This window comes from Rhipicephalus sanguineus, chromosome 4, assembly GCF_013339695.2.
Source record: "Rhipicephalus sanguineus isolate Rsan-2018 chromosome 4, BIME_Rsan_1.4, whole genome shotgun sequence".
Classification (NCBI taxonomy): Eukaryota; Metazoa; Arthropoda; class Arachnida; order Ixodida; family Ixodidae; genus Rhipicephalus; species Rhipicephalus sanguineus.
In genome coordinates, this window is record NC_051179.1 from 69,258,998 (window position 1) to 69,276,017 (window position 17,020).

Below are 17,020 nucleotides of genomic sequence, written 5' to 3' on the forward strand. Positions count from 1 at the left end.
TATTGCATTTATTCTATTCTTAATCTAAATTTCCAGATTTGTTTAGTTTCATAGGTCTTTACCCTAAGCATCCTGCCGCCCGGTTCTTGGACCATCCCCCTTAGTGGTTAAGCGCCATCAGGAAAAGGACATCATCATCATCATTACGCTGCATTAGCCTAGAGGAAGAAGTGCCGACGACGGTGCCGGACTTCACCCCTGTGTTTGAAGCGGAACTCTCGGCAATTATACTAGCGCTGCGAAAACTAGATTTGAACGACCATTGCGCAATAATAATAACAGATTCCCTGTCAGTATGTACATCTCTAACAACTTCATCAAAATCAATTGCCTTAAAAACGCTCCTTACGCTAGTTCCTCCACAGTTGAAAATTTTGAAATTATTATGGGTACCTGGCCATTGTGGATTAGAAATAAATGAAATGGCCGACACACTAGCGAGAGCGGCATTGAACGGTCCAATAATTTCGGTCCTTCCTGTACTGGCCAGCATAACTGCGATTAGGTATAGGAAATTTTCCCTTCGAGCAGACGCCACAGAATCAATAACTTCATAGACAGAATTTAGACATTTAAAATTTTCCTTCCTGTACTGGCCAGCATAACTGCGATTAGGTATAGGAAATCTTCCCTTCGAGCAGACGCCACAGAATCAATAACTTCATAGACAGAATTTAGACATTTAAAATTTCCATGGAAAATCCAGTGGTGTCAAACTAGACAATTAGTTCTAAAAAGAGACAGGGCGTGCAAACACGGACACAGAAGTGTTGGAACATAAGAGATCGCTAACAGGAGGCTCACCATCTAATCTATCTTTACATTGTCGAGATTGTAAGTGCACGCCAAAATTCGATGAATGCGCAGTGTTGTACCGGCATAGAAATGAAGGAAACGCGTCTGATGATTGAAGCATGGCATATCGAGAATAGTGGTAGCGCATGCGTGAGCCAACCGTCGATTAGCTTGCATAAAGATGAAATCAAATGCCTTAACAGTTATCTTCCACGTAGACCGCCACGCGTGCCGGATTGATAGGTTCGCCGGTTGCATGGGCATGCGCAGATAAGTTTTCGTGCCTTCTTTCTTTTCAGCCGTTGTGCGTCTCTTCAGTTGTTAGTCGGCGTTTGTGGTGTCCTGATCTCTTCTTGTGTCCGTGTTTGCACGCCCTGTCTCTTTTTAGAATGAATACGTACCAACTAGCTCAGCTCTCTGTTATTCTAGACAATTAGAAGTATTATTAACTAGATTACGATGCCGAGTGCCCCCGTTGAATCTGTATGCACACAGGGCAGGTCTGGCGATATCTCCCCTCTGTCACTTTTGTTCAGAAATCGAATCATAGAGCATTATTTTTTATCGTGTTGCCGCTATATATTACAAAGAAAAAGACTTCTTGAAACTCATTGTGCTAAGCTGGGGATAATTTTAACAATAGACGCTATTCTCACCTTCGGTGCTTCGGATTTGGGCGTCAGCCACAGGAATGTTTTTGATGCTGTAATTGCTTTCCTTCAGGAAACAAAACGAATGTGTTTTTAAGTTCTTTATTGCAAACCTGTTCCGATAATAGCAATGAATCAATAAGAAAAAAAATCAATGAAAAAGACGACGTTCGGTACCACATTAATTTCATTATTCTAATTTCTAGTTAGGATGAGAAGTCTGGGCTGAATGTAGAAATAATTATTGCACTAGTTCTTTTTGTGTTTGCTTGTCTTTTGTGTTAACTTAGTAGTTTTAAATCTTCATATCTACAATTCTTGGCCAATCCCCCAGAGTGGGTATGAGCCATGTGTAGAGGCATCATCATCATCATCATCATCAGTTCGTGTCGTCGGCTCTCCGGACAGCCCGAAGTTGGTGATCCTCTTGGGGACAAGTCAGGAGAGTTCCGTTCTTCGTCAGTGGCTGTAGACCCTGCAGCCGCGCGCCGTACAATGACCAGTCAACGCGCCGGGAAACGCCCTGGCTACCAACCCGGAGACCTAAGCGACGACGAGGACACAGTGAGTGGGGATGACGATTTTCAAGCCCAGGCCCACAGATATGGAAACCCTACGCAGAAGAGGAAGAAGCTCTGCCGTGGAAAAGAAGAGCTTGAAGCCGAGTGTTCTGCAAGCTCTATCGATGCAGGGGCGGGGCCGAGCTGGGCAGGAGCGGCGGGGCCAAGCTGGTCGGACAACGATGACTATGCTGAGTTCAAAGTACAAGAGGTGAGATACGTTTCATTTTATTTCATCGCTACAACATTTGTGTTCGCATTTCGGTCTTTACACGCATCTAACCTAAAGACCGTCATGCAGGGCGTTCGTATTTCCATTTGTTGCAGTCGTAGGTTCGCAATATGATTGGGAAAGGGACGCATGCAAACGCTGTGCTGATCAACACACACACAAACACACACACACACACACACACACACATATATATATATATATATTATATATATATATATATATATATATATATATATATATATATATATATATATATATATATATATATATATATAGGGTGTTTCAGCTCAAAACCACCTAGTATTACAAAATTAAACCTAGGCGCTTCGTGTCTCCAATAAGTGCAGCATTGTTCTGAGCACGTCAGAATATTTTTTTTTCTAATCCGCCAAGCTCAGCATTTAACAAAGATCGCTTAATGAACTTTTTAAATAGTAACTCTAGAGCAAAATCTCTAACACAAAAGTTGTAGCGCTCTTTTAGAAACATCGAATTTTTCAGTGTATGATAAGATAACTCCCCTGTTTAAGTTTTTCCCGGCCTTTCTTTAAAGCGTGCGAAATTTTAAAAGATACCACGCGACTGCCGCCTAACGCGTGGCGCTTTTAGTGCCCTCAAATGTAAGTGTAACGAATTATCAGAGGCTGCTCCGCGCACGAATGTCGGTTGAGCAGGCTATCGGTGACTAATTGAATAATTTTTTTGGTTGTTGAAACGGTATGCTCCTTTTGTCGCTTAACGTCCATCGCAGTCACCGATAGCCTGTTCAATCGACCTTCGTGTGCGGAGCAGCCTCTCATAATTCGTTGCACTTACATTTGAGAGCACTCAAAAGGCCGCGCGATTTTTAAAATCCGCGTGCTTTAAAGAAAGCCCGGGAAAAAAATTAAGCAGGGGAGTTATCCTACTATAGATTGAAAAATTCGATGTTGCTGAACAAGCGCTACAGCTTTTCTATTGAAGATTTTTCTCAACAGTTACCATTTAAAAAGTTCATTAAGCAATCTTTGCTAATCGCCGAGCTTGGCGGATCGGAAAAAAATATTCTGATGTTCTCTGTATGGCTCAGAACAATAATGCGCTAATTGGAGAGGCGGAGTGCCTATGTTAAATTTTTTTAACATTTCGTGCGTTCTAGCTGAAGCACTCTGTATATGCCATTTATTCATATATAGCTCAGGATGTTTATTTTAAGAGCATCTTAATACCTCTTTTAAAGAGTATATGAATCTAGGTCCACTAACGTCTTTCGTATTTAACCTCAATCAAACCTGCGACATCATGCTTATAAGCGCAACACAATAGCACTAACCAAACGGGGCGAATAAGCTATTTACAACATATTGCCGCGAGTCTTATATTTCATGAGTTGAAGCTTCACCCACAAAGACTTCGTGGATGGACGCGTCTTCTGCCTCTCATTGCCCATTAGCAGCGATTTTTCTTTTTGGGAAACACCGGCGCACACTGCATGCTTCCCCCTCCCCTGGCTTCACGTTAGTGCAGCTGAAAGACGCTTTCATTCGTCTCTTTCTACGGGCTGGTAAAGGTACGCTCTTTCTAAAAGACAATTATTAAATTAAAGGTTAAATTTTGTCTCTTTAAGGTCAAAGAAGTAAAAATGAAACAAAAGAATGTTAAGAACAGAGTAAAATAATAGGATATAATATAAGCACTGAAGCGGAGAATTTGAAAGAAAAAATGAATGGGGAAAACTAGAAGAACATTCACATGTGTGGGGCTCGACAAAAAAAAAAAAACATTTTTCTTTTTTTTTATGTTGGCCTAATGTCTTGTCTACAATGCGCCTCGAACCGCCCATAGCGGCGCAGTCACAGAACATCGGTACCAAATGAGGCGCGAACTGTCATCGTCTTAATGAAACCGAAACTAGAACGACAAAGAAACAGAACAACGTGCCGACAGACATTCTGTAGACTGCCAAACTGCTTTCTGCCGGGCGTCTCTCCGATAGTTTAAATGGCGCTCTTATATATAGGCGCTCTTTTCTGGCGCTCTTGAAGATTTTTCTCAAGTGTTACTATTTAAAAAGTTCGTTAAGCAATCTTTGTTAATTGCCGAGTTTAGCGGATTGGAAAAAAATAATTCTATATCTCTCACAACAATATTGCGCTAGCTGGAGACGCGTGGCGCCTATGTTTAATTTTTTTTAATATTTCCTGCTTTCTAGCTGAAACACCCTGTATATACCGAACATTCATGTATAGCTAAGAATGATTATTCCAAGAGCATCTTCATACCTCTTAAAGAGCATATAAATCTAGGTCCACTAACGTCTTTCGCATTTAACCTCAATCAAATTTGCGACATCATGCTTATAAGCGCAACACAATAGCACTAACCAAATGGAGCGAATAAGCTACTTACAGCATACCAAGCAGCTTTAGAATAGGCTACCCAAGGCTTTGCGTTCACGTTTATTGGCACTGCGCATGTACGATGCAGTAACCTCTTGGGTGCGCACGTTATATTTCAAGAAATGCGTGCGTACCCAATCAGCGCACACCCTACGAACCGATACTTTAACTCTTCAATGTCATTTAGCGTGAAGAGACTTCCGATTCCAAATCAACATGCATTTCTCTCTGGTGGCTCAACTGTCTGAAATCTGGCTAGCTTCAGCAACCAGATCTCCACATCCGTGCTTCAGAGACAGCAGGTAGACACCATTTACGTATTCCAACCCTAGTAAAGGTTCTGACGCAGTCAGCCTCTTATACTGCTCATTCTTAGGCCTGTGCACTTTTGCAATATCCTGCATAGCTATCTCCTGTAGATAGTTTTGTGTTACCGCAAATGGCGAAGACAAATAGAGGGGTGCCTCAAGGATGCACTCCTCTTTTTATATTTGCAGTGAAGCTTTGCCTACCATTCGTAATTCTTTACTTCTATGAGCATTTGGAAAGAACGCATGAATTTAAGAAGCGTCACGAAGTTTATCGCTATCGCATCCTGCAATGTGGTATCAATTCCTTATCTCGAGTATGGAAAACTAAACGACATCGTGAATACTGCCAAGATCAAAGCCTTCACCTTCATTTGCGAAACAGCAAGCCTATAATTTTTTTACTATTGATTCTGTATTCTTGCGAAAGGTTTGTGAAAATCGTAACCTTGGTGTTATTATTGATGCACACTTTCCCGCTCACAATATGCGCGTTTCGATGCGGTCGATTCGATTTCTCCGCTATGTTTAAAGACTATCGAGAGGATTCAGTTTTTACGTATCTTTTCGCTCCACAGCGAACGGCTGAGATAATCGGTACATTCTTGTAAGGGGGCCGGAGCGCAAACGACAAAGGACGAAGATAAGGGACAAACAACAGCGCTGTTCATCCTCCTCCTGCTTCGCATGTCATTAAGCTTGCAAGCAACATTTTTGCTAATTCTACGCGACAGTTTGTCTCCTCCAGCTCGAACACACGTCTGTGATCTGGTATTTCTAAATTCAGCATTTACAATAAATAACGACCCAGAAGAAATCACTAAGCGTCTGAATCACTTGCTCGAAATTACTCTGGATCTCATTCTTGGAGCGTTGGATTATGGTCATCGCCATTGCACCATGGCCGATGAAATCGCAATGACATGTTAATTTATTTCAAACGTCTTCAAGGTGTCATCTGCCTCAAACTGTTCATTTGTATTACTTTGAAAATTCCGCGTAAAATGACCAGAAAGCGCAGAGCTCTTGCACCTAACAATACTTACCTACCAGTGCTACTGCCACGGCCTACCACGGGCATCACCCAGCCGCCTACAGAAATCTTACCATGATTATTTTTATGGTAGTACTTAAAACACATATTTTTGCAAGTTCCCGCTATTGTCGCGCAGTTTTACACAATTCACACTAACGGCAGAAATGACCACGGAAGCGACAACACGCACTCGCACGCGGTTACTGAGGATTTAACTATGGACGATCTCGCTCAGAAAGAGGTATTATTGAAGATCACAAAATAGGCAGAAGTCATTTCATCGTCTTCTCTTTCTATCTTTTTCCGCTTGCCATCGATCTTATTCTATATGAACTGTCTTTTATCATCCTGCTCCATCTATTTCTCTTGTCTTCTGTTGTCGTATTATGTGCCTTGTCATTTTTAATTCTTCTATTTTTGCCTCGTTCTGTGCGTATTCTCTCTTATAACCTGCCTTAACGTTATTCTTCTTTAAATGATCGTCTGCCCGAAGCGCGCGCCAACGCTAAGAGCTTGGGCTTTTTCCTCGGCAATATAAGTGTATACAATTTATCCATTGAAGGTTGTTGTTGTTGCAGTTGCTGTCGTTGTTGTTGTTGTTGTTGTTGTGACGACGTTCTCACCGTTTATGCGCATTTGTGTGTCAGTGGGTTCACGAAGCGTCCCACCGATCGACGTCATCGGAATCCAGGAGTTTCAAGAGCTCGAGTTGGACAAGTTTCTCGAGCAGTGGACGCTCCTCGAGTGGCCGCTCTTCAACATCGTGGACTGCCTCCACGGGTGAGGGTTGGTATATCTATATTTGTGTGTGTGTGTGGGGGGGGGGGGGGGGGGGTGCGTGCGTGCGTGCGCGCGCGCGCAAGTCCTACAGCCTATCAAATCCTATAGCAAATCCTGCAACCAATCAACTGGCGCAAATCCACATGCACTTCGTGCAAGGAGAGCCCACGAAGCGGCAAAAAGCCACGTGAGTGACCACTGGCGAGCTGTTATCGTGCTACTTCTCAAGCATCCGATTGGAGAACCAGATCGCCTCCAGCGTTTTATGTGCGCCTTATCGCCTCGGGAGCGCTCGGTGAGCCGCATGCATTTGCGCCGTCATCATAGGCGTGCGCACGAGGGGGGCAGGGGGGGGGGGCGGCCGCCCCCCACTATTCACCTAAGAGGGGGGGGGGGGGCAAAGTCAGCCCCACACATTGACATACAGGGAGGGGGGCGCTGCGACTCGGGGGGGGGGGGCGCATTGTCAGCGCCATTGACATAATTGGGAGGGGGGGAGCTGCGACGAACCATCGCTCCCCCTGAAGTGGAACCCCGCGCACGCCTATGGCCGTCATTCGACAAAAGCCGGGGGCCCGTATGCCGACCGCCATCAAAGCACTCTGCCGCTTTTCCTTGGCCACAGTCATGCTGCAGACGACCTTGTTCACCGATTGCACGATTGAGAGGAGCGCGATAGCATTACGCAAGCAATCGATCAAGTGCATTTTTTCGTATTTCGCGGGCTTTCTTTCTGGCGCGGATAAAAGGACTACGTGGGACTTATAGTACAGGAAACAACTGAACCCGTATTTTCTGAAGGTGATCTGCAACTCTGAAACCATTGTTTGGGCCTGCAGCCAATAACTAAAGAGTAGAGTTGTGCGATTGAACGTAATGATTCAGTTAAGGGGGGGGGGGGGGGAATCCCTGCGTAACTATAGGCTAGCGTGAATGGTATGCGTTAGGTTGAATCCGATTCTGACGCGCCTTTCATTGTTAGTATTCGCTCAAGTAACGTGGGACGACCTGTATACGCGTAAAGTGAGCGGTCGGGTGACCCTGAGAAGCGTGAGATGTCAACTATATAGAGGGCGCTTTTGCTGTGTACACTAAGACAAACTGGGGATGGAGGCTGTTCCTGGATCTCTTCGTACATTCAGAACATCCCCGGCAGCATTAATCGCTCGTTGGGAACGTTGCCAGTACGTGGATAGCAAAAACCTGACGCTCGCAAAGGAAGAAGAAGAAGAACAACTTTATTAATGCGCACAGGTAGTCCTGGTGCAGATGGGATGGAGCCCCTATTCCAGGGCCCCACTGGCTTCTGCGGCTCGCCGGGCCTGGCCGAGGGTTGCCAGCTGGCTTCCCAAGTCCAGATCGGAGAGTCGCGCCTCCCACGACCAGTTTGCTTGTGAGTCTTTGACTAGCGGCGAGACGGCGCCTGCAGGGCGCATCTGGCATTCGTATGTGATGTGGCGGAGTGTTGGTGTGTCTTCACACCAAGGGCATTTATTTTCGTGTCTGTCGGGGTACATCTTGTGTAGTCTTTGCAAGTGAGGAAATGTGTTTGTCTGTAGTCGGCGCCAATCTCTCGCCTGGCCCCTTTTGAGCTTGGGATGGGGAGGAGCCTTGGATCTTTGTCCGAATCTCTGAAACTCCAGAATTTCTCGTGGCGTGCCGGGTGTGGGGGCGTTCGTTGGGGCGGAGTGGTCCGCGGCTCGGCCTGTCATACCTCGAGCAAGGCGGTCCACCCGTTCGTTGCCGTCCACTCCGGCATGTGCTGGGCACCAGGTTATTCGGTGGTCCTGTGTGAGGGTCGGTCCCAGGATGCGTAGGACACTGGCTGGCATGACTCCCCGCAGGTATAGGCGGCATGCGTCCTGTGAGTCTGTATTGTGGGCTACGGCACCCGTCGGTACCGACTTCTGGTTCGACACGCCGTGCCGCCGTACGGGCATTGTTGCTTCTGCCCCCGCTTTTCTGCGTCTTTCAATCGGCATTCGCTCTCATATTTTCTTTCAAATTACTGGATAACATCTTGAAGGCTCTGCAGCTTAGTTGAATAACAAATGCTGTCATTACTGGACAGTCATGAAAGGTACTGACGGTCTTTCCTCTATTCAAGTGGCTCGCACATCTGGACACCTCCATGTTGCTTCGAAGCAGAGAGTACTCTACCGCATGTTTTGTGCTGTGTAAAGATTTGTTGCCCGTCCTAGTGACAATAAATAACCGTTCAATGTGAGCCTCATACATCTTCCTTCCGGTTCCGAACTCGTAAAATTCTTTATTTTCTTTTGCGCTACAAAATTAAGACACCATCTAAGGTGCGGTATAGTGGATGGCGATAGTATAATATTTTTTTACTCCAAAACTGAACAACTCTCGCAGTTTTTTGTTTTTAACTTATCTTTTACGTCTTCCAATCTTGCTTTACGTGACAGTTCGTCGCGCACTCAAACTTTGTGTTTCAATGCATGCGAAATTCTGCGCACCCAACTTTCGCCTTTCTTTCGAATAAGTTGTACTCAAAGGTATTGGCACCCCACTTTAGTGGGTCCTTGAAGTACCCGGGATGCCATACCGTGTCGCTCGCCCTTTCAAACGCAACGTCGATCATCTTACGTTCAAGCTGAAACCGTTGCCTGAGCAGCCCTTTTGTTCCGTTGGCCTTTTCCTAGCTCATCATTTTCAGTGCAATTAACAGAAAGTAAGCAATGCAGTATATGCAGTACAAGTATACAGAATCGGCGCACTTTGCATCCACGACCGACGCGGTCAAACGCTGACAAAGGGATTGAACCGCTCTCGTAACTATGGGACTATATAAAACATGTGGCCGGTGCCATTTCAGTATCTCGATTTATTTCACCCAGCCATGCAGATCTCTGTCGAAGATGTTTGCGTGCACACCAACCACACTTGCATCACACAACGATTACATCATAGTAAATGGCACGAAGGTAAAGCATAAGTAATTTTATGTATAATTGCACGACTAAGTGTACCTATGCTTTTCTTTCATGCCAATTCCTTCGTTGTTATTTTTCGTGAAAGTGTTTAAAAGCGAGCTCGTTGATAAGGACTCATCTAAAGAAACAGCGTTAATTTACACACGCACAACGGAAGGACACAAGAGGACGGGCGGTGACTGCCAACAAGGACTTTACTGGGCGAGCGCAAACTGACAGGGTGTTTCAAGAAATGTGTCAGAACATCCTCAAAAATAGGATGCAGCGGACCTTACATAGTTGTCTGCAAACCTTGGGCTGCGTCCCCTTCCGAGTGCTCTAATAATAAACCGTCACTCGCTTATGAGACGCCGCAGCGTCGTGTGGTCTCTCGCGTCAGGGTTCGTCTGTTCCAATAGTATAGCTTAGGCTCAGCGTCGGTTACATGGTGTCAGAAGTGCATGGTCTAAACGCTACAAGCCATGGAAGGACTACGCCCGCCGGGCGATCTCGTATTTTCCGGGAATATTTCCGGGCGATCTCGTATTTTCCAGGAATATAGTTCCGTCGGCGTTTTGAACTCTACCTCGAAGCCACGCTTCTTCAAAAGCTTGAAAGCTATTGTCAGCCTCGCATGAATGAGACTTTCGAACGGTACTTGTTTCGGAAGCGCGTCCGGGTGTATGGCGAACCTTTTGAAAGCTTCTGGAGAATCTACATGCAGTTAAAAGCACAAAATTGCAAGTTCTGCGGGAATCCACGATACGGGATCAAATTGTGTTCGGAACAGCTGACGAGCAGCTTCGAGAGCGCCTACTCAGAAAAGAGCCGCTTACGCTGGAAAGTGCCGTTAAAGCAGCGCAATCCACAGAAATAGCAGGAAATCAGAAAGGAGTGTGGCAAGCTCCGGAAAGAAAAGCTCTAGAAGCCATCAGCAAAGGAAAAGTGTCAAGCAAGGACAAGACGCCGAACCAAAAAAGAGCCTGCAACAAGTGCAAGTGGTGGTATGAACCGGAAAAATGCCCGGCGTACGGTCAACGAAGCAGAAAGTGTGGCCGGAAGAATCATTTTGCAGCGGCCTGCAGAACGACAAAAATGGTAGACGATGTAAGAGAGACGCGCAGCAACTCGTCGGAGGCGTAGTGTGATGTCTTGCAAGTTTGTGCCAGCAAGAGTTCGGAATGTATGATAAATGCAACCGTTAAAAACAGAAAAGTGAAGCTCAAATCAGACACAGGATCACAGGTAAACGTAATTTCCTGTGCGTTGGCTGAAGAATTTCGGAGGGCACGAACACGATCTACAGGAGAGCAAGGCGACGCTACGCAGTTGCATGGTCAATCCATCAAGCATCTTGGAACAGTAGTGATGCCAGTTACTTACCAAGGCAAGACTGTCAGCCTGAAATTTTTCGTGGTGTTAAAAAGATGTGCCCTACTCGGACTTCCTGCTTGTAAGGACTTTGTCCTCGTGCGTCGCACCGCGGAGGTATCGGCAGTGCTGTCTCATGTTGGACCGGGACTCGCAACACTTCGGGAACGCGTCATGAAAGGCTACCCGGACTTGTTTGGCGGCCTGGGATGCGTTCAAATGCCGTATCAGACAGTGCATCGACAAGGAACGCACCCAGTTATTCGACTTCCGCGTCGAGTCCCCCATCTCCTCAAGCACCTGCTAAATGATGAGTTGTAGCTTATGAGCGACGTAGGCATCATCCCAAGGGTTGATGAACCGACTGAATGGGTGAGTCCCTTGGTTATAGTTCGAAAAAAAGGGGTGCTCTTGAGAATTTCTATGAATCCACGGAACATTTGTGAATGCCTCAAGCGTGAGCACTTCGAAATGCCGAAGCGGGAAAAAATTGAAGGCCGAAGCTGACAGGCGCGCGTATCTTCTCATGATTAGACGCCAACTGTGGTTTCTATCAGATTCCGTTAGACGAACAGAGCTCTCGCATTTGCTACATTCAGCACGCCATTCGGGTGTTTCAGATTTCTTCGCATGCAATTTGGTTTAGCGTCTTCGCCAGAGATGTGCCAGAAGGCCATGCCGCAAGTATTTGATGGCCTCTCGGGTGTGATAGTATACGTCGATGATGTGCTTATATGGGCTGTAGCATAACGCGGGAACAAACAAGGACAAAGAAGTAGTACGAGACGAACACAAGTGCTTATGTCCTTGTGTCTTCCCGTGATATGCCACTAGCATGTTTACGATGAACCAACAAGCCCATATTGGTACCCTTGTCGGCTCATATTGGGCTCGAATGAAAAAGAGCATAAAGAGCGTTCGAGGGCTGCGCTGTACGCGGCTCAGGAACATGGAGTCACGTTAAACGCTGAGAAGTGTGAAAAGGGCATGAAAGAAATAATTGTTCTGGGCGATAAGATGAGTGAGAAAGGCACACAGCCATCGCCCGAATTCATCAGCAGCGTCTTTCAAATGTCAGAGCCAAGGACAAAGCAAGAGCTTCAGCGCGTCCTAGGCATGGTTACATATTTCGGAAAATATGTGCCGCATCTCTCAGACAGGACTACTCTTGTCCGTGAACTGCTAAAGCACGATAGAGACTTCTCACGTGGACCCGAGCATACAAAAGAGTTAGAAGCCATTAACCCTTTCGGCCCTGGCGTCCTATAAAAAGGACACGAAGAAGCATTGCTATAAATTGTGGCATAAATTACTAAAAAAACTAAAGAATGTGTCTGTGGTATCCTCAATACACCTGTGCAAACATAGGTAGTAGTTTTTCCATCATCGTCTTCTTCGGAAGTCTGCAATGTTGAAAACAAGACGGCGGAAGGTGAAAAAGACGACAAACGCTGAAACCAAATATTTGATGACATTTTACTGAATAACTATTTTCTCTGTAGCTAGCGTAATAAGAGAAAACATAAAAAGAAAAGAAATAGGTATTACGTTCAAGATTGCTTGCATTGAAAGCAAGAATGATTATCCCATAAAGGATTTGCGATTTTTGCTCTTTCGAGTTTTCAGGTTTTCTGGTGTCCATTTCACGTTTTCCGTCCCCACTAAACAAAGATGGCGTCGCTCGGCTGCAACAGGTGCACCTCGAAGCTTCCAAGTGAGCGTAAGCGCGTGTCCGTTATATAGGTGATCTGTGTTCATCGACCAGAAAGAAACGAAGACAGGGGTGCAATTTGAATTATTTTGTTAATTTTCCCATACTATCACCGAGAGAGAAGTGTGCAAGTGATACCACCATCGCAAGTGGGTCTCTCATCGCGATAGCTTCCTTGACAGTGACGACGGCTACCTGCAAGTCTTCAGCAAGAAGAGCCGCTTGAAAGCAAAACTGCGATTGGAAACAGTACGTAAAATAAGTGGCCCATTTCATAAATTGCGTTGCATACATGGTCGGTATTTCGATTGCCTACTATTTCTGATACAATCGAGCCGAAGATTGCGTCTAACACCGTGCCCGTCGGCGTCTACGGCGGGAGGCGTTTTGGCGCTTTGCAATGAGAGCGATTTACGGTGACAAAATAACCTGTGCACAGCTTTGCCTCGGCAACAGACGCGTTCATGTCTATTACGCGACTGACAGCGTGATTTTTAATGTGAAAAAAAAAAAGCATTCTTGACCACGCGAGTAAGGAACGCGTTTCAGCCGTTTGTAATCGCAAGCGTGAGACGCCCGCTCCTGACCGGTCGTGGCCAAGATATCTGCTGCCTTTCGATGCCTTCGCGTCTCCTGACAAAATAACGTGAGCGTCTCCAGAAAGTTATTGCGTCTCCAAATGTAGGAAAACGACGATGTCGACCCTGTGTGCACCGAAATTCAGAAAATGGCTTGTTATTTTGCGTAAGATTTCCAATTGCGCAGTTACTGCTTGGCCGCAGCTTTTTCTTTTGTTCTTTGAAAAGTAAAACCGACCGCTTTAATAAAGCTGATTCCTGCGTTCCTTCCCAATACAAAACATTCTATCGCTTTCCCAAAAAAGAAATGTATACAATACCAAATGGTGCTCGCTTTGCACGTGGACTTGAACCGCTAGCACAGCGTTATAGTATTTGATTTGCAGAAGAGCTCAGCAATGATTCCAGGTATTTGTGCTGCATCCTTAAGTATATGAAGTCATGTGGTAGATTTCGATTACATCTGTGAATAAACTATCTGCATAAATTTCCAAATAACATCATGAGCCATGAATACTCGCATGAAAACGCACATGTTCTATGCGCTCGCGAAACCAAGACCGAAATCGCCCGCGAACGGACTACTTGGCGTAGTAACACATGTGCAGAAGCTCCGCCCACGTAGCTTTGGCTGTGCTGCCACAGAAAGTTGTCGCCAGGTATAGGCGTCCAATAACTAGATAATGGACATTCAAGTGCATTGAAGAGCGCTATGTCACGAGCGCGAAAACTTGCTTTTGGACCTTTGAGACGCAGTAAATAATATATGGTTGCTGGCCTGCTAGCTTCACAACAATTTCAGGCGTAAACAGAGTAAAATAAATGGCAATATGGAAATTCATCATATTTCCCTTCACAACCACTAAGCCCTGGTGTCCTATATATAGGACATGGCGCTATTTTTCTCATACACTGATGGGATGCTCAGAAAATAATATTTTCGTGCTCTTGAGGTGATAAAAAAGCAATATCAACAAGAAAAAAATTATCTACCCGTTAAAAAAAATTCAGGGCTGAAAGGGTTAAGGAGCTCACCTGTGCTAGAAGTCTACGATCCCAAAAGAGGATTTAAATTGTCTGCCTCCGGATTCGGGCTTGGAGCAGCATTCTTCCAAAGGCATGGTTCAGATTGGCGACCAGTAGCATATAGCTCCAGAGGCCTCAGAGAATGCGAAAAAAGATACTCACAAATTGAAAAGGGGCGACACGAGTCCGAGCAATATGTATTGTATACACGCAGAGCGCGCAGCGATGGCAAGCGCTCCAGTGTCCCCGTGATCGCGCGTGCTCGGCATGTCAGGCTCACCTGTACAGATGAGATCCCCCGCTACTGAGACACGATCGAGAGCGATCTGGAGGGAGAGCCCCGCCTTTTGCGACGCTATTCAGTTTCCCCAGCTAACGCGTCGCTGTGCGTAGTCGACGCAGCACGCGCCGCAACGAAGATATTCCGTACTTAGGGGATAACGAGTCCGTTGTATCGCAACGAGGTGCACGCATTGCCCGGACTTCAGCGACGCCATCCAGTTTCCCTATTAAACACGTTGTTGCTCATAGATCTCCTACATTTGAGACACGATGAAGTCTGAGCGCGTGAATTCCCTACTTCTGAAACTCAAACGAGTCCGAGCTGTTATTTGTAGAACGGTGCATCCAGCGAAAGGAAGGTCTCCAACATCTGCAACAATGGATCGCACGAGCGCTTGCGAAATGCACAGCGGCTTACACAGGAACCTTACCGGAAAGCTGGAACTGCAGGGCGAATTTAACCGCCAGATTTGACGGCACTCGGGCAACACTGTCTAGCAAATGGACTTACGCAACCACAAACGGTACCCTGCCAAAATTTGTTATGACTTGTTAGGTTATTCAGTGCCCGTGGCGTGTACTGCGTTTATTCGTCCTTTTGTCTTTGCGCTGGCCTTCCTAAGCAAACTAAGTTTAACGGACATGTGCGCTCACTCCCCAACACAATTCGTCCGTTATGCCCGTAAAAGCTTTTGCGTATCATCATTATAATGGTTTTCTAATCGCTCTTTGGCTAGGCGAGGTGTTTTCATTTCTCTATGCGAACGAAGCACGCGTGGATTCGCTTTCAGGTTGGCCATCTTATAGTTCACACCGTACGGCGCTCTTTCACGTCCCTGCATGCTACGCCGTCAAGGCTAAGGTATGACGCAACGTCATCTCCCGAGAAGGACGGCCAGCTCGTCAAAATTTTATGCGCCGTGATTGCATCGTAAACGAACGCTTTCCAGGTGTTATCGAGCAAGCTACGAGGGTGAAACCGGAAACTTGAAAGAAAGCTAGAAGAGGATCGCCAGAATCAGTAACGTTGGTAAAATACATAATTTCTCAGGTGCTTTCACATCGATACCAAATAGAGCAAAAAAAAAAAGGCCTTAAATAAAACAACTAGTTCTCTATAGGCATTAAAAATAGCACTTTTTGTTCTGTCGTGTTTTAGAGAGGCGTCGCACATAATGCATAGGCTAAACGAGGGACGGCCCTCGCCCTTTCATCTATTCGAAAGCGTTATTTCACGTGCATACATTAAGGTGTGTGTGTAAGGTACCCCGCACGGGCGCCGAAGTGTCGATATGTGTGTCATGTTGAAATTAGTGAGCGTACGCCTTTCTGCGTTCGCTGCGGTAATTATCACCCGGCCACCTTACCTTCATTAAAACTGACTGTGAGCTTCCATCGTTTAGAAACTCTAAAAGTCACGTTTTATTGCGTGCAGTAGCTGTGGTAATGAGTTTGAGTGAATGTTTATCAGTCACTGATATCGGAGGTCAGGATTAAACCTTACGGCATGGCGGAGTCTTCCCTGCCAGTGCCTAAGCACGGACGGTCTTTTCAGTTTGAGTAACAGAATGTGCGGCGCTTTAGGCGCTAAGAACGACGGAAACAACCGCGATGAGGCTGGGCGTCTCGTCGCGTGTGTGCCACGAGTATTCGCGCACCATGGTACATACCGCAGAAAAGCTTTCTTTTATAATTCTGTTAATGATAGCATAAGAACATCCCTTACATGCTTTCACGTATAACTTATGCGCTGCAGTAGGTTCACAAATGGTATTATGTGCCATCTTTTTTTCTTTTTCTTTTTTTTCAGAATGACTGGCCTCCCGCTGTTGTGCTTCCCCGGCGGTCAAGCTCGGCCCCGTGCTTAGCTGGACGCCGTGACACCGGTAAGTGACCACAGCTCGTATCGTCCCCTTCTTAGTCCTTCGTATATGCACGTTAAACATAATCCCTGCTTAAGCGGTTTGAAAACATGAGGTAAGAAAAATTGCTTCTTAATTCGTCGGGGGTTGCATCAGATATGTTTGAGAAACTTGACTGTAGGTATCGGTTTCTGCCCTCAAAACGCGCTCACAAAAATGATAGAGTAGAACAAAAATGTGCATGCTTTGTCTCAAGATATTGTCAGCGACATTTTTAAGGCGGAGTGGTCAAGCGTACTGCAGAATTATTCGTAAGCTGTAAAGGCGCTATCATACACGATTTTATTTTTGAATTTGTGGGCGTCACGCACGCACGCACGCACACACACACATACACACACACATACACACACACACGCAAACATACGCACGCACACACATACACTCACGCAAACACACACACACAAACACACAAACGCACGAGTGCGCGCATCTTTGTAATCTCCTTCCCCAAT

General features: G+C 45.9%; 1 protein-coding gene across 1 annotated transcript; it reads left to right on the forward strand.

Moving 5' to 3' along the window:
• Positions 1-1,858: 1,858 nt before the first annotated feature.
• On the forward strand, positions 1,859-16,529 carry LOC119390196 (uncharacterized). The gene is made up of 3 exons (XM_037657764.1): positions 1,859-2,216; positions 6,610-6,742; positions 16,454-16,529. Exons 1-3 carry the CDS (start codon positions 1,941-1,943, stop codon positions 16,456-16,458), a joined length of 414 nt encoding a protein of 137 aa, XP_037513692.1. The 5' UTR covers positions 1,859-1,940; the 3' UTR covers positions 16,459-16,529.
• Positions 16,530-17,020: the final 491 nt, after the last annotated feature.